General features: G+C 35.1%; 1 protein-coding gene across 7 annotated transcripts in view; it reads left to right on the plus strand.

The window, feature by feature from the left end:
* Positions 1-25,907, plus strand: part of Pclo (piccolo presynaptic cytomatrix protein) — a 323,641-nt gene that overhangs the window by 245,672 nt on the left and 52,062 nt on the right. For 4 of the 7 annotated variants that reach the window (XM_076913130.1, XM_076913132.1, XM_076913131.1 and 1 more), the window contains exons 17-22: positions 3,051-3,144; positions 4,253-4,324; positions 5,549-5,729; positions 7,887-8,081; positions 9,272-9,454; positions 25,359-25,500. In XM_076913130.1, the coding sequence (XP_076769245.1) occupies positions 3,051-3,144; positions 4,253-4,324; positions 5,549-5,729; positions 7,887-8,081; positions 9,272-9,454; positions 25,359-25,500 (867 nt within the window). The remainder of the gene's footprint in view (positions 1-3,050; positions 3,145-4,252; positions 4,325-5,548; positions 5,730-7,886; positions 8,082-9,271; positions 9,455-25,358; positions 25,501-25,907) is intronic. The other 3 variants (XM_034518991.2, XM_076913134.1, XM_076913133.1) reach the window with 2 other exon arrangements.

The following is a 25,907-nucleotide window of genomic DNA, read 5'->3' on the forward strand; positions in this document are numbered from 1 at the left end:
TTATATTATAGAGACAAAGTTCACACTTTAGCTATTAGAGCCTATTAAGAAAACAGATGAATCAGTGATGCTTTTAGATAGTTTTCATAAGTTAATGGCATTTAACATACTTAAGAGTAAAGACTAAAGAATTTTTTTATACTCAAAGTCTGATCCTAACACCTAATACCCACACAGCCTTACTAGCATATCCTGATTCTTCTAAGGCTTTGAGTCTACGCTTAAGTCCCTCTTATCTACTAAATGAGATAATAAACAGAGGCTGTTCTCTAAGGAGGCCTTTAAGATTCAGTGGGTTAGCACATGCAACAGAGTTAGAGCTCTGGCTAGGAAGCAGTCAGGTATTAAAGTTATTTTTTATTTCAATGTGACTAGGAACTGCTTTTCAATACGAAAACAATATATGATCCTAATATACTACCGTTATAGTTGTCCTTCAACTGTAGAGATGTATGGTTTCTGATAGAGAACTGGTATTTAATAATTTTCTACCTTTAGAAGTGAAAAGAATTACTAAATGTAGATGTGAAATTTTTAGAATTCATTCATATCTTATGGATTAAGGAAATCCATGGATTAATAAATCCTTTGGAGAATGGCAGCACTATAAATGATTTTAGTTTAAGGCATAGCTGTAATTTAATGAAAGAACATACATACATTTGACTTTATACCTGTCTTAAAAAAAATATATATATATATAAACAAATACACACATATATAATTTAAATATATGCATTCATTATTTTAGAACTTTAATGAATAATATTACTGGTTGTCATCAAATTTTGTATCTTATCTTTACTGTGGTACTCCCATGATTTCACCACTTTGGTAACTAAGTCCATATCACACAAAAATGTAAAACTCTACAAGTCTGCCCCTGGCTTAAGTGCACCAGACTAGAGAAGTGATTGTTGGGCAGTATCAGCTGTTAACCTGAAAGTGTTCATAATAATTGTTCCAATGCCATTATAAAAAACAAACAAACATAAAAGACAAAGGGACATACCATGCCTAGAAATTTCCAGTTTGGGGAATCATAACCGTTCAAGTTTATTTAAAATTATATTGTAAAAATGCCTATGGGCTTACTATCTAATTATCATCAACATTTTGCTGCACTTATTTCATTTTTTATAATAGGGGATATATTACATGTACACTTGGAGTCCTTAAAACCACTACCTTGTCCACCTAGAATATTAACTAAAATGAATTTAATATTTATACTTCCTAAGCTTTCCTGTGATATTGATATATGTCTTATATACAAGTGTATTTACTAATTTATACCATTATTTAAAATGATTTTAAATTTGCCTAATGATAGTTTAACTTTGACCTGTTTATCTTTCTGCAAAACTTTAAACAAAAACATTTTCATGAATTTGATTAAATTCATCCTGTTGTTTAATATTTTATTGGTTGAATATATAAGCATTATTTGTTCATTTATTAATTTACCAGAAATAATATTGTGATAAATATTCATAAATACATTTCTTTTGTAAATGAGAGAGAAATTCACTGGGATAAAAGCAGAATTAGGAGAGCTGATGTACTCTAGGTGTATATATAATATCTTAAACTTCACTAAATATTGATGAAGTTATGGCAAAATATATATGTACAATCTCATTACTTCCTGGCAATGCTGTTTGTTAAAATCATTGTGCAAACATTTCTTCCAAGGTGTCTATACTTTATTTTGAATGACACTCAGCAAATCCTGTTCTTATTTTCAAATTATACTCAAATAAGATGTCTAGAATCAGAAGACACTGGAATCACTTCAGTATGTCTGACATGAGGTTTGATGAGACACAAACTCCATGGCTCAAATTTCACGATTACAGTTTTCAAAAATCACCACGCTCAAGATTTTCCACAGAATAATTACATTAGACTCTCCGGGAGTGGGAAGGGTATGACGTCTTGGCTGTCTTTAAGGAAAGGTAATTTGTAATTTTACACAAGTATCAGGACTTCCTAGTAAATAAATGATACCTATGAGAAATAAAATGTGGTTTAATCAGTGAGATGTGAATTAAGATGGAAAATCCAGGAAAAGATGAAGTAAAGGAAAGGCTTTGCCTATGGCATCACCGTCTGCGAAGCGTAGATAACAGTCAGATTTTGCCTACTCCAGCCACTGGCCCGTGCTAGTTGTCCATGTGCTGCTAGATTTAATTTGTACAGGTTTTCAGTATAAGTTGTTAAATGTACAGCATGTATGTTTCTAATGATTACTCAGAGGCTGTGCAAGAACTGGGAATTCATTGAAATGTTCCAAGTTGCAATGAATGAAGACATTAATTAACATTAATGTTGACATAAACTATTGGCGCAAGGCATTCAAACCTGCTTTATAAATTATTGTAAATGCCTTTAGAGGGAATTTCAAATGTCCCTTTGGGGAAGTTTTTGAAATCTCATGTTGTAAGAACCATTTGTCTTCCTTTTCTCTTTAAATGCAATTATTGCCTTATTATTACTTTCTTAAAAACAAAACAAAGTTTAATGTGGCCCAAGTTGGGTCCAAACCAGCTAGCTATGCAGCTGAGGAACCAGAACTTGGGCTTCCACCAGCAAATGGTCAGATTACACCCATGTCCCACAATAGCCTTCTCTTACTACCACTATGGTTTAGGGGTAAAAGATAATTTTGCTTTGCTGACAGGATTGGATGTAAAACACTTAGAAGGTTCAAGACTATATTATTATTTATGAAACAAAAAGATATCAGTGTTACATATAATTAATGTAAATGCCTCCTGCATTCAGGGAATTGTAATAGTATACTTCAAATGCTGTCAGGAATTTCTTTAGAAGCATGCTCAGTACTGCAAGTGAAACTCCAGATACCCAATGTATTTTCAAACTGCCATGGTGTGTTCAATTTAAGATTGGTTAAATTAGAATGTGAGATGATTGCACAGCGATGTGAGACCAAAGATCTGGCAAATGCCGTGCATCCTTCAGTTTGACTGTGAAGTCATCAGTTAAGGTAAAATGTCAAAATAACTCTTTCTTCTTTTCCTATTTAGTGCTGAGTACAAGAGAAGGACTAAATATGTCCAGAAAAGTCTTAATCCCGAGTGGAATCAAACAGTAATTTATAAAAGTATTTCCATGGAGCAGGTATGTAACTATTGTTATACAAATGACAGCTGTAGGCTGATGTAAGGGCAGTGATGACACGATTATAGAAGAATCAGGGTCTATATCAAGGATTTTCAAACACAGTATGAGTTCATTAAAGACACATGAGAAACCTATTCAGCGATAATGGATGAGTGAAGTTCAAAGGTAAGGTAAACAGATGCTCTTATTTTGAAAAATATGAACATGAACAGTTAATTTAATAAAACAAGGATGAAAAAACATTTTAAAATTTAAACTTTTCAGTAAACAGGGTCAGATTTACAAATTGGGAAGAAATATTTTCAACCAGCTATATTTTGATTTTTCAGAAGGAACATCAAACAGAATAAGATATATACAATGTACTTACTTATTCTATCCGGCTAAGATGGAGGACTTCATTTCTATAAATTAAAGCTTACCAAGAGGAGAAAACTAATGTTGACAGAAGATGGTGTAATGATGATTATCATAAAACTTTGAATCCAAAAATAAGTGGTTCTAGGAGTAATTATATTAGTGTACATATATTTTCATTTAAAAAATGTAAATTACATAACTGCCATGAACAGCAGTAAGAACTGCTAGTTTAAAGTGTCAAACTTTGTTCATATGTTTCATTTATTATAAGTAAAGACAGAAACTCATCCATATAAAATAATTTACAAAAAAATATCTTTTAAAATGAGGCTTCTAATTTGTTCTCTGGAAAATGGTTTTGTATGTGTAGTTATAAATGTGTATTAATCTGGGTTCTTTAAAGTACGTTAAATTCTACAAAAGTAAAATGATGCTTCCTTTTTGGTAATGACTGAGAAGAAGAAAATTTTAAATGCTTCAGATTTATGGCTTTCACGTGTCTTAGGAGTGTAGACTGCTTCTTACTAAATGAAGAGTACAGACAGGACAATATGTGTGACCAGTTTATTTGCAACATAATGAAGTCTCCTATAATCATACACTAGATTAAAATTATACACACTATTCAACAGCCTTAAATAAAATAGCAAGTATTCTAATAAAATAAAAGAGTTCAAGGTATTAATATGAATATGCTGAAATGCGTGCTGGGAACACGGGCTGATATAGCTGTGTCCGAATGCAGCTCATGAAGAAGACCTTGGAGGTGACAGTTTGGGATTATGATAGATTCTCTTCCAACGACTTCCTTGGAGAGGTAAGTCTACATTTCTGGGTTTTTGTTTGTTTTTATTTTTTGTACTGTCACTATCTGTGGCAAGTTAAAGCATAATGAAAAGTAAATTTCTTGAGATTACTCAATAGCCATTCCTGAACAAAGTCTTTTAACAGGTAAGCTTAGTTCATGAGTTATACTTTTTGAATAGGTGAACAGAACCTTAAGAGGTGGTTCTCAATCTACCATTTGATGTACTTTTAATTTATTTAAAGCCATAAATCTAAATCAGAATATGTCTAAGAATGAAATCTTGAAGAGTGAACCGAGCTTTAGGTGTTTCCATCAATATTATAAACTAAGTGGTTTCTTTAATGCTCGTTACTTAAATTATATATTATTAATAAATTAAATTAAGTATCTATATATGCTTATTTATATATACATAAAATATGAGATACACGCTTAATATATATGTATTATATATTATACTCTCCTATTTCAGCCACCGACACTAACATTGATTCATTCAGAATCACTCTAGAATATAGCTTTATGTTTGGTTTACTGACATGTTTCAAAGTGTTGACTTAGTGAAGACCTAATTTACTCTTTTGGTTCTATGAACTTAGATCATTTATCAACATCATATTTATGAAATTTATGATGCCCATGGCTATAAAAATACAGTATTTTTGGACCATTAGGAAAGAAAAATGCCAGATAAACCATGATACAATATTTTCTCATCATCAGTTTGCAGTCACATCTCTATTTAAAACATTAAAATGTGTTTTTAAATGAAGGAAAAAGCTAGCAATTGCAAATTATTCATTCTTTTCATTATTTTGCCCATCTTCTGATTAAAATCATACATGTCTTCTGAAGTAAAAATAATTTTATAGAACAACACAAAAAAACTTGTGTCTCATAAAGTATGACTTATAACTCTGATCTTTGCAGGCTACTCCAGTAAATTAGGGAATCATCAAAAACAGTATATAGTTCAGTTTAATCACAAATTTATTAAGCATCTTGGAGTCACAAAGCATAATTCTCAGTATCATGGCTGGAAACAAATAGATGAATAGAAAATAGAAAAATGGGTAAATCGGTAACGAAAGCAGAGGAAGCCTACATTACCATTCTTAAGGCCATGCTTTAATCATCTGGTCACATCCTTATTTAAGTGTGCGTTCACAGAAAGACTAATAAACCACTTACAGCTTGGGCCACTCGCTTTACCTCTTCCTCATCCTTTCCCAGGTACTGATTGATTTATCTAGCACTTCTCATCTGGACAACACTCCTCGGTGGTATCCACTGAAAGAACAGACTGAGAGCATTGACCACAGCAAGTCTCACTCCAGTCAAATCAGCCAGCAGTCCCCAAAGCCCTCTGTGATCAAAAGCAGAAGCCACGGTATCTTCCCTGACCCATCCAAGGGTAGGAGATATTTCAAGTAGAACACCATTGTTTTTCTGTTTGTTCAGTCAGTAGCTTCTTGAACGTGAGTGCCTTTCTGTTTAATATACACTGTAAAGTTGGATTCTGTTGGAAAAGTTACTGTGGTATAATGAAAAGGTACCTGCATTAGAAAGAAAGAAGCTTAAGCACATATCAGCACATACTTAGGAGTTAGCCTTGACCTTGTCATTTCCTTACTTTGTAAAAATTATATTGGACTACATAAGGTAACAATAGGATTTCAGAGAATTCACTGAGTTATTTCACAAAGAGCGTAAACTTTCTTCTACTATGTTTACTAAAACATGACCATCATTACTATTAAGTATATTCTTTTTAATATTTCCAATCTCTGAATTCTCATATAGTCAGTCTATAAATAAAAGTTTGGATCCTGTTTTTACTTATCCTTTGATGAGCATTTTCCCCATGTTACCAAAACAAACAGCAACTAAATTCTTCAAGTCTTTCCTAAATGTTGGATCCCAACTAATAATAGCGTTACACATACACATGGTATCTAGCTGCGTGCACAGCATTTCTATAAGGAGATCTCTATAAAGCCGCCCCTTTAACTTTTTAAATTACTGTTCTACAACATAACTAATCTCCCCACAAAACTGATAAATTCACTAACTCATATGACATAAACTTGTAGTAACAGGATACATTAATATTTGTAAGTATTAAAGACAATTAGTGAGCTCTGTTGCCTTCTGAAAGTGCTTCAGCATGTATCAGAAGCAGGTGGACTGTGTTACATTGTTCTAGGGAGTGAGAAGCTAGGGTCACCTCTAATTGACTGATCACAAAAGGTACTGAAGATGGTTTCTTAGAATGTGTTGTAGATTGGGTTTGGAGTCTACTTAGCCACTTCCACTTCACCATGCTAAACATTCTGAAAGATAATTGATATGCAGATCATTCTCTCTCTCTCTCTCTCTCTCTCTCTCTCTCTCTCTCTCTCTCCCCCCCCCCCCCCCGTGTGTGTGTGTGTGTTTGTGTGTGTGGTTCTCCCCATCTATATAGTCTCAGTTTCCTGAGACAATGATTCTATGACATTATTTAGATTCCCGTAAGTTCTACTGCTAACTCTGAATCTCACTCTGTTTTTACTTAAGTATGCCCCATAAGTCAGTCAACCCATTGTGCTTTACTAGCCTCTACTAGAATAAGCAGAGCTGGCAGGGAAGGAGGGAGCTGAGACATGTTACCTGAGGCTTCTAAGAACTCATTTTCCTTTTTTTCCTAATAAATTGCTATTATTTGGGAATTTCACATAATACACCCTATCCCACTTCCCAGTCCTTCCAGGTCCAGCCCTTTGGATACTCTCCCACAAAAAAAGAAGCAAAAGATACACCAGGTCCAGTTTGTGTTGCCCATATACTCACTGCAGCATGATCAGAATCCCAATGGAGGGTTCCTTAAAGAAAACTGATGCTCCCCCACCCACATCCCCTTCATGCCTACAACCCCTCTAGAAGCCATTACATTTGAAGAGCTACATGTCAGCATCCCTATCACAATTTTTAAGTTCTTGCTAGATAGACTTTCTTTGTGGAGGATGGGGTATCATATAAGCTTTCTATATATCTCATTCTCCACATTGGTCAATACCACTGCAAGAGACGCTTCCTTGTCCTTTACAGTCAATGGCAGCCTGATTCATGGACTTCCACAGGGTTTTGGGGGACAGCACAAATCAAGAAACCCACGCAGCCTCCAGCAGCAGCATGGAACAAGAACCTCAGCATAGCTTTCTGTCCTCTGAGGCGCTGGAGGCCATGTTGAGATCCTTAGTCCATGCTGCCACTGGGAGCCACGTTGGTGTTCATGGTCTGTGCTGCCGCCAAGGGCCAGGATTATGTCCGTGATGTCCTCTACTGTCATCAGAGAACTCATTCTTCTTAATGAATAAATTTCTTCTCCAGACTGGCCTCCCTTTGCTTCCATCCCTGAACTGTTTTCTAAATGTTTAATAGCATTATTCTATTGTGTGGAGTGGCATAAATGGCGCATTAAGATAACATTAATGTAAATCCTAGACTGTTGCAAATTATATGTAGACTAGACTTCCACGGCAAGGTACTGGGAAGCAACTTTAACTCATGTTTTTTATCCCTTTGTAACCAGACATGCAGGTTCCCACCATTGAGAAATCCCACAGTAGTCCTGGGAGCTCAAAATCATCGTCTGAAGGCCATCTCCGATCTCATGGACCATCTCGCAGTCAAAGCAAAACCAGTGTCGCCCAGACCCACCTGGAAGATGCAGGGGCGGCCATAGCCGCAGCCGAAGCCGCTGTGCAACAACTCCGCATTCAACCAAGTAAACGACGCAAATAAATTCCTCAGCATGGCAGCTTAATGTTCATCTGTTGCCTTTCTCTCCTGCTGTCTTTCCCTGTTTGCTTTCTGTTTTTTGGCATCCCCTGCTCACTCTGTTCTGTCCTTTTGTCTGTGTAAGAACAGTTATCAGCACATAAATACGCTCTTCTTTTAGTTTCTGTCTTTTTTTTTTTTTTTTTAATTTACATAGACGGCAATAAAACTGGCTGTTTCTCCTTTGTTTCCACCATCCACCAAACTGGCTCATAGTGTTTGGTAGCCGTGTCTGTGAAGTTTGCAGGCAAAGCAGTGTTGTGTGTCTTTTTGTGTGCACGTCCTTCTCCTTTAGAACACAGGAACTATTAAGCACAAGGGACTGAAAGTTTTCTATCATTATCCCCAGCAAAGCACCCATGGACATGAACACACACACACACACACACACACACACACACACACACACACATTTAAATCAAGTTAGCAATGAGATACTTGGACCTAAAAACATTCAACATTTAAACAGATAATTAGTGAGTCCAACAGTCAGTTCAGTTCTAGAACCTAGGGTGAAAAGGCATCTGAAGCAATGTTTAAAAAAAGAACATGTGCAGAAAGAAGCCCCCTATGTGTGTCTCCTGACGAACATGTGCAAAAATTCGTATTCTCAAAACTACATATTTATCCTATGTACATGCGCTTATGTGATAAGGCAATGTAATCTCAGTAAGAGTCATTGTCTGGTCCACTGTTGGATCGCACTTTGTACAGAATAAAAGAGTTTACAAATTATTTTTTCTTCTTAGTAGGATGTTTTCAAAGTCAAGAAGTGCCATGTCTAGTAGTTTTAGTCAAGTAAAGTGTAGCCATTGACTCATCTTAGTCAACAGGTTTTCATTCATGAAATTTTCTGGTATAATTCTATAAAAACCTGGCTCTAGGCACAACGTCACTTCCACAAAGCATCAGCCAGGCCATGGAAGTAGTGTGTCATTTCCTTCATCCCTCTAGTCTTCATTTCCCAGGAAACAGCCAGTTTTAATCCCCTTCAGTGCTGTGCATGTGGTATCATTTTGGCATCTGACAACCCAGTTTAAAGAGAGCAAAAGCACACTTCTGTTTGCATGACTAACATTTAAGCTGGTTCCATCTGAGGATACACTCTGGGTTTCCATTTCACCCACACTGCCACAGCAGCACATAAAAGCGGTCAGTGTAATCATGCCAGGAAGCAGCACAGGCACAGCATAGCAGGCGTCCTCCCCATTCAAAGAACTCAGTCTGATAATCTGCCTCCACCAGCCAATGGCAACCAAGATCAAAGCCAGCTAGCCCTCAGGAAGGTGATGTCCGATGGACCAGTCAAGCCAGAAGGAGGTGAGCAGAAAGACCCTGTTCAAAGCACACAGCAAGAAAGTCCCCCAAATTTAAAGCTCTTATCCTTAATTTTTAGAGATTGTCTAATGAAATATGTTTATCCCCTTTTTAATGTGCTTTTGTGGGCATGGTATTTTAGGATTTCATCATCACCATGTAAGTCCCAAGATCAGTCTCATATTATAATGACTACAGTGATTTGTATTTTTCTATGCACTGGGCGTCTTTTGACTTTTGTTGGAAAAAATAGTTTAACAGTATTCATATTGCAGAATGGAATGCATGCTACTAACCTAATCTGTTCAAGCATGACTATCAAATATGTTGCATTGTGATAAAAGTTTACACTGCTCACAATTCGAGTTAGCATACCCGTTGGAATGTAGATCAGTCTCTGTTGAATATTATCTGACGTGTAACATTTGGAAATGCTTAGAGGAAAGCGAAGGAAAAATTGTTAATGCACTCATTCACCTTGGCACAGAGGAGGTTCTCTCCTGAGCCTACAAGCAGACATCTTCTGTGCGTGTTTCCGTAGCTGTTAAGTGTATCAGCTGTGTTGGGCATGCGAATATCCAAGTGCCTGTGTAATAAATAAAGTATCTTTATTTCATTCATAAACTACCGGGTTCTGAGCCATTGTTATATGATGCAGCGTAAAATGAGTGTGTTGGTTTTGTTTTTATTTTTCCCCTTTAATTCCTTTCAGTAGGAAATGCTCACCAATACATGCTAGTTAGCGCCATGATAACACGGACATTTGGGAACATAACAAAGTTCCACACTCTAAGCCAGAAGGAAAGACATTACCAAATAAACTCAGAGTTCACATGGAGACATAAATTAATGGAGTTGGGCTGGTAGGCAATGATTTCTCTGTTCCTAACCTCCCTCCCCATTTTCCTTGTCTGACCTAGTTCACAATCCTCTAAGAGTTTTGCATAAAGGAAGGTAACTAGCAAGAGTCTCTACTTTGAATCTCACAGTTATAGTAAGAAAGGAGAAAGCTGATAACTGTGGCTAACTTGACCTCACAGCCACAGTTTTCATGCCATAAAGACTCACTGCCCATGACAAGAACCAAACTTGGGTTGCTTTTAAGTTTTTTTTTTTCCCAATTTAATTCAAAATCACATCTAAAAACCATAATTAATCTAAAATTAGCATTTTCTTAAATAATTTCCTGCTCTGAAATACTCAGCTTTATACATGTGCTATAAATTAAAATCATGCCTTTCATCCTCCCATAGCATTTCTGTTTACCCTCAGAAAATTCAAAGCATCAAGTGTGCTCCGTTCACACATATCAGATATATGAGGGTAATGGTCCTGTACTGAAGGACACTGTACTGAGGGCTTCTTCACATTTCCATGTGGCTAAGGACTAATATTCTGAACACAGTTAAAATGCTACTTCTTGTCCAGGCATAGTGTCACAGATGTTTTAATCCCAACACTCAGATATAGGGAGATCTTTTGAGTTTCGGGACACCCAGGGCTACATCGTGAGACTGCATTACCCAAAAAGAGATGAAGGAAAAGAAAAAAATTCTACTTCTTACCTTTCATTCTATCGAATAAGTTGAGTGTTGATCTCGTGTCTTACTTAAGATACAGCATTGACTTTAAATGTCACAGTAATCAATTTCTGATTCACTTCAAATCTTATTTTAATACTGTGATTTAGTTATTGCTATATTGTAAGATTTTAATCATAGACGTGCTCTTAAAGTATGTATGAAAAAATTTAGTCCATTTTTTAAGCAATGCTCAAATACATATTTTATATTTAAAGTGCTATGTAGCTGGATTGGAAGTCACTCTTTATTGATTACAATCAGAAGAAAAACTTAGTAACAGCATTTTTCATATTTATTTTACCCCAATTAATGACAAAATTCTATTTTCTAAAATATAAATATATTCTTGCCCTATTCCTATAAGTTATAATAATATGTTAACAATAATTTTGTTTTGTCTTTATTATAAGTATACTACAGAATTAAATTTATGTAAAACTCAATGTAATTTATTTCATCTGGAAAGGAAACTGATCAGGAATACGAATATCCAACAAAGTACCAAATCCCTATTCACTTCTCACTTGCTGCAGAACTAATAACAATATTTTTATGTGTTTGACTAAAATTCTATCATTTAAGTCTTCCCAAGGTAGTTCATGTAATCCCATTTGCACTCTGAAAATGACAGTATATTTAAATAGTTTGTGACACTGTATAAAGAGTAGTGTCATCCATTCCTTATCACCAGTAAGTAGATGGCTAAGTCACTCATATGTTTGACCCTGTCCTATGGAATTACCAGAGGGTCAGAGGGTGGGATGCTGAACACACAGCTCCAAGCCCAAGCTGTCCCTGTAGCCCATGGTTATGGCTCTGAAATCTTGCCTTCTAAACATATCAGATCCTGTGAAATCAAGCTATCTTATTTTAGATTGAAACCCTTGTGATTTACTTATTTTTCTAATCACCAAACATATTATAAATTATTACAAGCAGCTAGAACTGGCAGCTGAGAACATATTTGACACTGTCAACCTACATTATGCTCCTTTTTAAGGATGGTGATTTGAGCTCTTCAGCTGCAATGGAAGAAACCTTGACACTGTACACACACAGAAAGGCAGGAGGCAGGTCTCTAGAGAAAGCTGTGTGTGCATCTGTAGGTATTTCAATCAAGGGTGGCAAAATTTTCCCTAAAGAGCTTTTCAAATATTTTATAAGCTTCTCAGAAGATTTATGCTTAAACTAGAATAATATCTGTATCAAGCAAGAATTGTAGAATAAGCCAATGGAACTTTTCTCCCCCTTGGGTTTAGTTGCAGTCAAGAAAAAGCTAAAGGGAAGAATTAAACCAATTGCACCAAATCACCCTGATGTCAATTATATATGCACATATACATATATATATATATGTGTATATATATACATATATATGTATGTATGTATGTATGTATGTATATATACATACATACATACATATGCACATAGTTGGATTTGAGATAAAGAATTTTGGAAAGCGTTTTGTTTATGTTATTCTTCCAGATTCCTTGGTTAAACACAGGCTCTGCTATTCATAACAACAAAGAAAGAAAGGTTAGGAAATGGTTTTGTTTACTTTTATTTTTTAAAAAATATTTTGAGGCAAGGTTCTGCAGAAAAGCCATATAATCCAGGCTAGCCTGAGACTCACTATGACACAGGCTGGAACAGAATACCACAGCTGGCTCTTTACTATGCAGTTTAGAAGATTGTACCCAAAACTCAAGCAAACACCAGTCTTATTAAAGACTTGGCAGTTTACTTACTTGACAACTATTACTGGTTTTAAGTGCAATTGTCGGCTTCCCTACTATATTTTTTGACACTAAGATCTGAAGTATTCATTTTAGGTTCAGAAGTAGGTAATGTAGAATTAGTAGACATCTCTCTCCCCTCTGAGCAATAAAGTAAGGTGATTTAGATGATTGAAGAGGTGAGGTATGAAGATACAGAAATGAGAGATAAAAGGTAAAGGTGTCCATTAGTTTGCTTGGCCCAGTTGTAAGACTGAAGCCGGAAGGGAAGCTACTTCCACAGATGGATGCTGGAGATACCACTGTGGCCCCTGATAATAGGGTGTTCCAAATCATGTGCCCTACCAAGCCATCATTCTGTGGGAGTTGCTCTCTTGGAGAAGTGGGAGTGGGTGGCTGGTTGGGAGAGGTTGGAGTCTGGGAGAGAATAGAATTTTTGGTTACAAGTGTTAGTAGCTAATCATTGTCTCATTTTTTTTTTCTGACTCAGAGGAGACAAATCAGTTCTGTCAGAAGGGATTAAGTGTGTTCTATTTCTGAAAAGGACGGGGCCTTAGGCAAAGTAAAGCAGAAGGCAAGACAAATCAAATGGTCATTTGTGGATTTGGGTTGTCTTAATTTTGTATGTAAATGTTTAATAAACATTCTTCAATTTGGTGTATTTGTATAAAAATAAAAAGCCAGATTTTAAAAATAAAACCCTTGGCAGTTTGAAATTATAAGAAAAATTGACATTCCAAACATATGTACAGATTAAATATCTCTGTCCCCAAAAGTCTAGGAAAGTCAATATTTAAATCATTCTAATTTTCCAGCTTTCACCGTTCCAGGCCTGTTCTGTGGGTTAGAGACAGTCTTTGAATGTGAAAATCAAGATGCCTTTTGAAAGTTTCAACATTTTAGAATGATTATATGTGTATTTTCAAATATTGTAAGCATTTAAATTTATTGCTAGAAATCTCTATGATTCAGAGTCATAGAGAGTGACTATGTAGTTCTGATCATATGATGCTTTATTAATCTACTTTCTTTCCTGAGGGAGACCACATGCCATTAATGGGTGCTTTTGTTGTTTTCTAGTCACAGCTATGGATCTCCAACAAGTCATTGATATTTGCTTTGGTCAACCATGAGAATTTTTATTCATATTTATTTATTTATTTATTTATTCATTTTATTCATATGATTAGCAACATCAACGGGTCTTAAATATAAAACCACCAAAACTTGTTTTCAGTGGTGCTATATATTAGTACACTGATTAATTCTGAGACTAAATAATAAAAATGAAAATATTGATCCATGATCTAAGAAATCCCAGTTTTAACAAACAGAGACTCACTAAATATTTCTTATATCTGCAATGGTTCTCAACCTTCCTAATTCTTGGAACCCTTTAATATAGTTCCTAATGTTGTGGTAATCTCCCAACCATAAAATTATTGTCACTGATACCTCATAACTGTAATCTTGCTACTGTTATGAATTATAATGTAAATATCTGTGTTTTCTGATAGTCTTAAGTGACCCCTATAAAAGGGTCGAGAACTGCTGTTCTATGTCAAACACTAGCCATCAAACCAAGTTTGAAAAATATAAATTACTTTACTTTGGACTCCAGCAAATTGCTTTCTACTTAGCACCAGAAATCTGGAGCTGAGGAAATGCAGCAGACAAATAAATGAAGGGAAGAATCCTAGGACACAGAGAGCATAGTGGAGACAGAGTAGAAACAATAGACAAGCTAAGATGTGACTATGACGCCAAGAGCTTTCTCATCAAGACGGAGGAAAAATAGAATGGCCAAGGGAGAGGGAAGGGATTACCAGAGATGCTGTTGGACGACTTACCAATAGTGACTAAAACCAATATCAAGCAGCCCAGGAATTACTTGGAAATTTTACTACTTTTGATCTATACATATTATACACATATTCAAAGACCATATTTTATCATTTTTCCATTGGGCTAGGTGAGAAGAGATGAAGGTATGAAATATGATGAGAGAAATCTTCAGATAGATCAGATAAAACCATCAACATAATACCTCTATTGTATTGCAATGTATGTTTTGATATGTGATTGAATGTCAAGAAACTACAAAATATTTTTTTGAGAAGATCAGAAATACACAATTTTGATTGGGATCTTGAGTTTGTTTAAATGTGTCAAAATAAGTAACACAGATATAATGATGTAGCTTTATATTCATGTGAATTCATTATCCACATTCTTCACTGTGATCAAGTAACTGAAAATACAATTCATAAATTAGTAGGTAGTACCAATATTAAAGAATTAAACATTACACATTGTAAAAGGTAAAAAAAGATAAGTAAGATACCTGATAAAGGTCACAGGCATGTATGTCTTTCCTAAAAATATGAGAGCATGAAATGAAAGCCAGTCTTACTTGTTCCTTGGAAGACCACGGCAGCAGAATGTGCTTTTCCTAATTGAACAGATCACTTTGAGAACTGCATGCTTTCTAGTCCTGTAGGTGACTGTTTTCATTTGAGAAACAGAGAATGGACATTTCTATAATACACTGACTCAAATTTCTTTCAACATAGGTAAATCACTATTAATTTTAGTTGTTTTCATGTGTTCTTGCTAATGGTATTACTTAAGTAAATAACTACCGGGTTAACAGTTTAACTCTCCTCAAGTATTAATTTACAAGAATATTTGAAAGGCTTCATATAGAGGCAAACCTTTGGGAAGATATTTCTAGTGTTTATTAGCTGCCAGTTATCATCCTTTAAGTTTTGTTGTAACATAAAAATAGTTGTTTTATTTTTATTTTGTTCAAAGCAAAGAGAAAAGTCCAGTTTTTGTGTTAGGTAGACTTTCTAGTTTAGACCACAGACTAGGCAATAGAGACATAACAATCTGAATGAAGCAAGTTCTGAAGAAACAAAATGTGAATGACAGGCATCGTTAAGTAATTAATATATGTGATAGTGCCAGATGACTGATGACTGTCAAGGAAGCTTGTGCTAAATGGTATCAATTTGTGTTCACTATTAGTTCTCAATAACCACTGTAGGCTATTCTCACTAAAGCAACCACTCACCAAGAAAGTCAAAAACTTCTTTTTGGCACTCTGTACAAGAAGTTGAACTTTCATATTAAAATATTAGTCAGTTTTCATTCTCAGTTTTTTCTCCTGTACAGTGAAGTTTACAGTGTTTCCATGTGGTACCAGAGCATCATATCTTGGATAGACAATACTGTCATTCTTTTCAAGTTTTCACAAATTTGGCAACGATAAATAACAATATGTTTAACCTATATAAGTTCCCATGGGATTACATGCCATTTCAGGGTGTTGTGTTTTGATCAATATCACACCCACATTCTTTTCCCTACAATTTCTTTCCTAACTCTCTGATTTTCTCTCCCAACTTCACATTCTTTCTTTATGTTTTAAACTGATTGGGCACAATTAGTGCTGCCTGCGTGTGCATGGATGTAGGACAAGCTACCAGAGCATAAGTAGTTTTCAAAGACCACATTTCTGAAAAAAATATGTCTCCCTCCTCCAACAACCAACAATTGGCTTCTCAAATGGGGTAGGACGTCATGAGCTCCTCTACTGTCAATTATTAAGAAATGTTTAACATATGGAAATACTAGGTGCTTTTAAAGATACACCAATGTGTAAAGGTCTACCAAGCAAATTGTTACACACAATCATATTTTTCATAACACCCAGACTGAAGAATACCAAGAGCTTCCTACTGAAGACCTCCTTACCTCATTTGACTCTTAGTTCACTGTGTCTTATTTATCTAGTACATTTCAGATCATCTTGTTTCTCATGTCATTTAATACTAATTTATAATAATTAAGTATTTCAAACATATGTTTCTCATCTTTTCTTAATAAATTTTCACGTTTCCCTGGACATCAATTGGTTAAAATTATGACTATGTATCCACATTCATTGTTTCTTCTTCCTGAACACTGACTGGTCAGTGGCCTATCAACTTTTATCAGGTTGTCCCAAGCCCAGGGTGGAGGGATAGTGTATTATAACAGGAAAATAAATTGTATTTCTGTTCATATCTTGAAAGACACAGGTGTATCATCTCTTGTACTCATCTTATTTATTGAAAATTAATTCTTTTAGCATAAAATAGGTGAGATGAATATTATTATTTTGATTCAAATTTGAAAACAAATGGAAGAGCAAGAATTATGGCCAGCCTGGGCTACAGAGTGAGACACTCTCAAAACAGCAATAAGAAGGAATGAAAAGAAACATTGAAAGTTTCCTGCCATCCAGTAAAGAGGGAGCAGAACTTTCTCATTGTTACTCATTCAAATTCATACATATATTTGTTTGAGCACATTACATTTCAGAACATCTTCAAGTTGTGGTATTACTGCAGCAGACAAAATGGACAATAATCTTTGTCTTGAGACTTTCCCATCCTGTTTAGCAATATTTATTGAATAGCCAGTTTATCAGTATCGGGGAAGAATTATGAAGTAGGAGAAATTATATTTTCTCTAAGATCATCTGAAAGGGAGATTTATTTGTAGTCAATGATAAGTTTATATGCAACCAAACTTCAGCAACTTTTGAAATATCTGGAAATAAAATTGTATTTAAAAATGCTATTACTTGACAATCTTGGATAATGTGTTTTGATTGTATCTGCTCCCCCTACATCTCTGCTCAAATCCCCTTCCGAATTCTCCCAATTTTGTATCCTGTTTTTAACACCATCAAGACCAATTTGTGCTGCACAAATGTTCTTGGATTTGTGCCCCTCCACTGGATCCACATGATTGACTTGCCAGGGATACAGCTCTTAGAAAAAACTGATACTCCTTTTCCAGCAGATAACAATTGCCAATAGCTCTGTGAATGTGTATGAAATTTCATGCCCATGTCCCTATCTGGTTGGAAATTTGGTCTGGCTTGAATCACACACTTTCTGTGCATGCTGTTACAGTAACTGTGAGTACATATGTGTAGCTGCTCTCCCATGTCCAGAAGACTGACTCCCTGTAGTCAGCCACCGACTCTGGCTATTACATTCTGTATGCCCTCTCTTCAGCAATGACTTCTGAACACTGGGAGATGGAGATGAGAAATATTTGTTCCATCAAGAGCTAATCATTCTTCAGTCTCCTACTCTCTGTGCCTTGCCCTGTTGTGGGTCTTTGTATTAATCACCATCTACTGTAAATAAACTTTTCTTTGAAGAGGGTTGAGAGCCCCATTAATCTATAATTATGATGATAAATCACTAGGAGCCAGTCCATTTAGCAAAATAATAGTAGTAGGCAATTGTTTTTTTTTCTGGCCCAGCTCTGAACTTTTATCACACTCTCTTCAATCCATTGGCACTAACTACAGAATAGCAGTGATTAACAATGATCATTTGGAAATTTTAAGAAGATGTTAGAGATCCTGGTTCTATACATGCAATTATCAAATATCTTTCTTAGCTCCCTCTTTACAACCATTGGATAAATTTAAACAATATGAAACATAATATCCAGTGTTTGATGTAGTATTACCACACACACGTATTTGCTATTATTAATTTATCACTTTTACTGGAAATACACTACTTTATTTCCTTTGAGTTGAATTTTATACATTTATACATTAGACATTACAGTCTGGTAATGTGTAAAATGCTTCCCCAGTATCTATGATGGTCTGGGTTCAATTTGTATAACAACATGAACACAGTGAGCACAGTCTGGTGGCCAAAACTGTAATCACAGGAGGTATGAAACATGAGGACCAGAAGTTCAAGGTTGTTTGCCTTGGTACCTTCTTAACTCAGCTTGAGGTACATAAGAACCTATCTCAGACACAAATAAATAACTAATAATAATGGATTTCATTTAAGGATAACATCTGAGTTATTAAAATATTTATTGTGATGTTTCTAGAAGTATTTTCCTATCAGTTGGCATACTACCAAGCAGTCTCTTTTTTTTTTTCTGGATGATTTTTTTCTTTCTGATTATCAGTTGTCAGAAACACATGTCTGACACAGTAATACAAGGATATTGGCAACAAAACATAAGAGATAATATTTCTCCTTCAAACTCAAATCAAATTAATATTGAACAAATTAAGAGCTTCCCATGAAAGTGAAAATGTAATATTATCTCATTTAAATGTGATCTTCTTAGCATCTGTCTTTTACTGGTAAAAATCTTTCTTGAATGAAAGTCTTAGTGAAAAACAAAAAGTGCACTTGACCTAATCTTGTTTCATTCTACTTACCTGAATGCAGCTAAAATTATAATTAGATTTATTCAAGATAAAATGAATTGACTTTCTTGATTTTATTTAAGGTATCTTAATCAAACTTTATTCTACTATGCACTTTGAGATGTTAGTGCTAATTTAAATTGGGTTTAGGGTTTTTTTTTCTTCCCAAATCAGCTCTGAAATAAATGCTTCACAGAAAAGGAAGACATCTTAAAAGGAAAATTATTGCTGGGCAGGAGGCTCGAGGCCAAGCTGGTCTAAACAGTGAGTTCCAGGACAGTCAGAGCTATGCAGAAAAACCTTGTCTCAAAAAGCAAAAACAACATTAAGAAAAATTATAAGATAAAAACAAGTACTATATCATATAAGCCATTGTGGGAACTTTCCATTAGAAAAGCTCCTCACTGTTGTTTTATTAAATTAACTTCACTCTCATTTGTTATGTTAAAGCATACCCTTAATACTGTACCCCAAAGGGATCATCGGTTCTGTTTCTATAATGCCAGAGTGGATGCTGAGTGAGTATAGGAAATACCTGCCAGTTACTGGTAGTATTGCATAAAAACAGAGCAAGTTGATCATTCAAACATCTTAACATGTTCATTCATGAAGACAATCTGTATGGGATCAAGAACACATGAACATGATTAAGTACATTTTCAACTTCCTGGACAATATCAAATGATACTTTTTATCTCCACTTCTGTCTTGAAGAGAAGCTCTGTGAATATGAAATAACTTAAGTTTTCCATGTTTATAAGGAGAAAAGACGGGAGAACTTCATGAATCATGGTTTGCCTAATGACGTGAATAAAGTTAGTTGTTTGTGTATAAAACTCTTATAATGACTGTTACACAGTCAACTAATATTTTTTTTTGAAAGATGTTTCAGTGGCACCCTCACTTTAATTATTCAACGCCAGGATTTACAAGTGTTTGGGTCATGTAGCAGAGATGCTTATTTTCAGTAGTGTTCATTGTGAAAATTTATGGGATGGGAACATGTGATCAACTGCAAACAGCAGTGTGGATGCTCTTTATGCCAGTTTCCAGTTTATAAACTAGAAAAAAAATTATTTCAAATTTTAATATAAAAAAAAGCACTGAACTGATTTGAGATTTATAAAATGAACCATCTCCCCTTGAATCAATAACCTGGTACTGTAATGGGAAATACCTAAAACTGTGGTCAGACAAAACTCAAGGGGAGAGATAACGAATAATGTTAGTTGTATTTGAACTTAAAAGCTGACATTTTCAGTTCCACATTCAAGAAGCATTTTAGAAAATGAGATAAAAACTGCGAACCCCTTCAGAAGAGTAAGTACAAAAACTAATGGCAGCAGAAACATGGAAGGAAGGAAGGAAGGAAGGAAGGAAGGAAGGAAGGAAGGAAGGAAGGAGAAAGGCAAGAAGACAGGGTGGCAGGGAGGGAGGAAGGAAGGAAGAAAGGAAAGAAGGAGAGAGGGAGGAAGGAAAGAAGGAAAAAAGAAAGGGGTGAGGGATGGAGGGAAGGAGGCAGGGAGGCAGAGGAGGGAGGAAATGGTCTCTAAAACCAGCTTTTAAAAAAATTTCTTAGAACACATGGTTTCAGAAATAGATGAATAGTTCTATCATTACACTACTGTAATAAACAAAATATTGGTTCATTTCTTGTAATATCAAACATTCTTAAACTACTATAGACTGTGTCTGTAAAGATAAGATATAGATTTGTGTAAAGGCAAGTAATTCAGGAACTTGCTACGAATTACCAGTATAAGAAATTATTTTGGAAATATTTGCAAATAAGTCCTTGCTGCACCAGATGTAAGACCAGAGATACAAAGTCCTGGGCAGCAAGGCTAAGCCTACAGAATGCAAAGTCTATGGAAAAAAACAAAGCAAACAAACAAAAACCCTCAAGGTGTATGTTTGTTTGTGACAACTAATTGTAATATAAAACTAACAACTTTAAATTATCTCACTAAGTGTGAGATCTAGTGAATCATTAATGTTTGTAGAGATTAGTTTTTCTAAAGGTAAATGATGGTTCTAGAGTAGGTGACTTTTAGCCTTTTTAACCAGCTCCTAATAGTCAGAATTCCACAGTTGCAGTCCGTTCTGAAATTTGCTGAGGTCTCTGAGCGTAGTACTGCCATCTAGTGGCAGCTAAGGTGATAGCTTTCATAGTCAAGACTCCTGGAGAGAGCCGGGCGTCCCAGTAGAGAAAACTAGTTGAAGACAAACATGCAGTCGAAGAGACAGTATTATATTTAATTAAGATTAGCCACCAAGAAGTAATAAAACATAAAACATAACCATAAAACAGCTATATAGAATGAATATGTTAAAGAATATTTTTAAACGGTTTGAATTGCCCCCAAGAAGATAAAATGTTTATCTGAAATGCCTCCTCAATAAGTGGCTATGAAAAAGAAATGAACTTTTTCAGATGCTATCCTGTCCACATCAGCAACCTTTCCCATCATGGGTGTATACCAGTCAACCTTTCCAGAAGTGGATAACTTTTTTTTTTAATCACAATTAGCATTTCAAATGAAGCTAGATATCAAAAATTGATTCTAAAAACTATGTTTGGTATTTTTTAATGTTTTTCAATTATCTTGTAAAATGAAAATATAACATTTATTCACTATTTGTAATTATCATCTTGTAGACTTACTGCTGAATAAGCTCTTTATAGTTCATTCTGAACTCTGGCTGGCTGGTTCAACTCAGAAGCTTTGGCTTAAAACTCCTCTCCAAACTGACTGATTCTATCTAGCCCCTCCTCCTCATCTCCTTCTTCCTTCTCCCTCTCTCCTTCTCTTCCTCTCTTTTTCTCTCCCTCTCTCCCTCTCTCCCTCTCTCCCTCTCCTCCTCCCTCCCTCCCTCTTTTCTTCTCTCTCTCTCTCTATAGATAGATAAATATAGATATAAATAGATATAGATATATAGATATAGATATAGATATATGTGTCTGTACTTCTCTCTCAAGTCACCTCTCTTTCTTGTCCTCATAAGAGTTGGGCACTTCCAATCTCTGACTCATCCTGTCAAATCTTTCTCTGATTCAATCACTTTTTCTTTCTCTCAATTAGACGTATTTGGAAGTAAAAGTGTATACTAAGGGTGTATCTGTATTCCAGCCAGAAGGATTAAAGGTGTGTCATTCCAGCCAGATCATATAGACCTAGGTCTTTGGATGTGATCCCTTGCCAGAGCAGCCATTTTGTTAGATTAAAATTTCTGTAGGGTGAAAAGACCATTTTGCTATGCAATACAGAGGTATATATCTTTATGCACAGTATTATATGATTTCTGAAACTCTGCTTAAAAGAATTGGGAGGAAAAGCTAAGGTATGCTATTTTAAGCTGAAATTTTTTAAAAATAATAAGATAATGGAGGGCCAGGCTTTTAATGGTTCTATGTTAGTTTAGTCAAAATGCAAAAAAAAAAAAAAAAAAAAAGAAAGAAAGAAAAAGAAAAAAAGAAACACTAGATTAAAATCAAATTCAAAGCTTTTTGTCTGTTAACCACAATAAGAAATTAATAAAATCTAGCATTTGTAATGATAATTGCTCCCACATAACTATGTATATTATTTTCTATCATCATTCCAATTTAAATATTCATATGCCATACATGGTCTGTTATTAATGTTTGTTATACATAGAACTATGCCTTTCAGCGTTTAGTATACAAACACTAAATACTTTCTTCACTCAAACCAGTTTTTTAGGGCATTGGGATTAACATCTAGCTGGCTAATTATATTTTTTCCACATGAGATGCCAGATAAAAATTGTCATTATTTATTTTAATAAGCTACAAAAAAGTTGATTTCAAAGGTTTCTTTGGCAAAACAAAAGTACCATTCTTCCATAACAGATGTCACTTTTAATTGGAACTGTGTATAATTTCTTTAAAACACATTATGGATAAAATGTAAAACTCTGCCAGTTAATTCATTATGGCATCCTCACTGTTTGGTTGAGCAACACGGGTGTTGCTATTTATTTATTCATTTATTCCTTCATTTTGTTCATCAGCAATTACTTGATCACTGTTCAAAGTCAGATGTCTAAGGATTACCAAGGACATAGCATTAATGTAACGCGTGTTATTCGGACTAGAGAGTGATCATTTTCATCAATGATGCAGTCATCATATGCGATGAATCCTGCAGATTTAGAAGTTGTTCTGATAAAGAGAGAAAGGAAAATGCATGAAGCAAGTGATAACTGAAGTTGACACATAGACATATGTTCTATAAGATAGCAATTCTGATATGTATTGTGCTTGATGTTAGATAAAACTATTTTGATATAGTGAGGTTTAATTATTTTAAATTATCATCTATATTCTTATTGCCTTTGAACACAGTACAAAGAGAATTGTTTAGTTTTTTTCATTATTGAAATTGATGTTTTTCTTTCAATGTTTTACTATCCACTATTAAAAACTTAGGAGGTTGGATTATTTAATGTCAATTTAAAGCATGACAACTTTCATTTGTCTAAATTAATGGAACAATCTGAATCATTATTCATTGGTCATGTGCTTTACTGTATACATATTCATAATTTAATATTATAGTTATATTGCCTTCATATTTTAAAATATCCATTTAAAATATTTTCTTTAACGCTAAGTATGCAATTTGGATTTCTTTTACGTAAACTGAATAAAATATTTAGCAAATATTAAATCTATTATTTATACAAATCTATTCCTAGATAGGTAACTAGTATTTTATTAATGACTGACACTCCTAACTTCTTTTAAGTAGTAGCTTTCAACTTATACACATCAGATAGGTAATTGACTTTTATGAAAATTTCTTCCTTGTTCTCCAGTTCTGGGGAAGGATTTCTACCATCATTAGAATAGATATACAATTATTTGGTAGCTTGGAAGGACACCTTATTGCTATAATGGAGACAGGAAAGCGTAGAGATAAAGCTAAACACTTTACTAGATCTGACAATAGCTGCCCAGCCTGTCATCAGCTTCCTAGACAATTTCTTTACCCTTTACCTTTTCATTGTATTTGACTTTATCAGTCAGAACTTTTCCAGACTAAGACTCATCATGTTCATATATATTATTAACAAATATACAATTAAATCTCAAAATATAAAATGATTATTAAGCTTTCAACCATTGGCATGAACACATTCAACTCAGAGACTATATTGATGGAACTGGGCTATGCTTATAGAGAAAAAAAGATGTTACTCTTATAACTTTTAACACATGTAGACTTAGAACTCAAATAACTTCATTGTCAAAGACCAGGTGAGCTCAAAGACAGTAGTGAACAGTACTAGACTGTAAATCCCAAGAAAGAAGAGTTAGGAGTTTGGCAGTTAAGACTGCTAGAGGAACGGTTACAAATTGTCGGGTTCCTGTTTTACATCACTCTTCATTTCCATCTTTAAAAGGTCATCATTGGTGATGGCAATGTTTCCACACACAAAAGCTCAGATTTAGGGGTCTACAGAGTAAGTATATAGATCAGAAAGAGAAAAGGTCACTCTCTCTGGGAAGGGGTGCACATCAAGAGGTTCCAGTTAATTGCTAAATAACTTCTTCCTCACGAGTGTGAACAGACAGTCTTTCTTCTCTTCCTTCTTTGTGCATGGCAACCCCAAGCCCAACTCACTTCAGTCTAGAGCTCTGCCAGGTTTGAGGGTATGTTCCTACCGCATAAGGTACAGCACAAACGTTTCTATGGGTATGTGGACTCATATCAAAATTCACTCTCATGAAGACTCTGAACCAAGACCCCATATCAATTACAAAATACCCGAGGGAGAGAAACACCTTTAGATTGAAAGCAGAAACTAAAATACCAGGATATTGGTAGAGCCACATGTAAAGTATCTATTTGGTCATGCATTTCCCTTCTATGGAGATTATCAGGTTACTGACTAGTAATATGTAAATCAATTACCCAATTTATTTTATTCTGTTATTACTAGACCAGAGTTTCCTAAAATATTTTCTCTGTGAGTCTCTCAAATTCCCCTCTGTTTACCACGGCACTGTTGTAATTCTGTGCAAATAAACAAAAACAGTGGGAAATGACGTTCGCTCTGAGTCTAAAAATGGGAATGTTTCTCCCAGTAAATTTTTTTTCATGCATAGTAAAAATGTGAAGGAATTCTCTATTGCCAGTGTGCATTTCTGGCTAAAGAGACGAAAAGGAAAGTCAGATCGAGGGAGGGAGAGTATGTTTGTTTCTGCCAGTCCTTTCTATGACTATTACACACTTATGTGATTTTACATTTGGAGGAAAAAGTGAACTTCACTTGTTGACTGTGGTGTTGACTCTCCCCACATCATGCAGCAAAGCCCACCAATCATCGGCCTGCAGAGAGCTCCGTGTCCACTGGCTCCTCGGGCAGCAGCGTTGGCAGTGGGTATAGCGTGGACAGTGAAGGAAGCAGCTGTGTGACAGCGGAGCCTAATCTACTTCCTATTCCAAGGATGTAAGTGGGACTTTTATAAAAACAAAAGTACAATTTTAACAGCATCGTGAGTAATTCATTCTTAACATTTCACAGGAGAAAAACAAGGTAATTACTCAATTCTGAGTCACTGTCCCTAGATGTCTGGAGTGCTGGTGCCTACAACAGAGTCGGTTGTTCAGGGATGACTGGTTTATTTCCATTAATTCTAAAGATGAATGCAAATTACTAGCATGATGACTTCATCTGCACCGCCTGCTGTTAGAATAATAGCTGAGATTGACAACCCAGAGTTCAGAGCAGCACACTGAACAGTTCATCACACAATGACCAGAAACCAACTTTGCTATTTGACATTAACATAAATTGATTTTCTTCAAATCAGGAAAATTTCCCATTTGAAGAATTCATATCCTTTTGGACACAAA

Source organism: Arvicanthis niloticus, chromosome 15, assembly GCF_011762505.2.
Source record: "Arvicanthis niloticus isolate mArvNil1 chromosome 15, mArvNil1.pat.X, whole genome shotgun sequence".
In the NCBI taxonomy this organism is placed as follows: Eukaryota; Metazoa; Chordata; class Mammalia; order Rodentia; family Muridae; genus Arvicanthis; species Arvicanthis niloticus.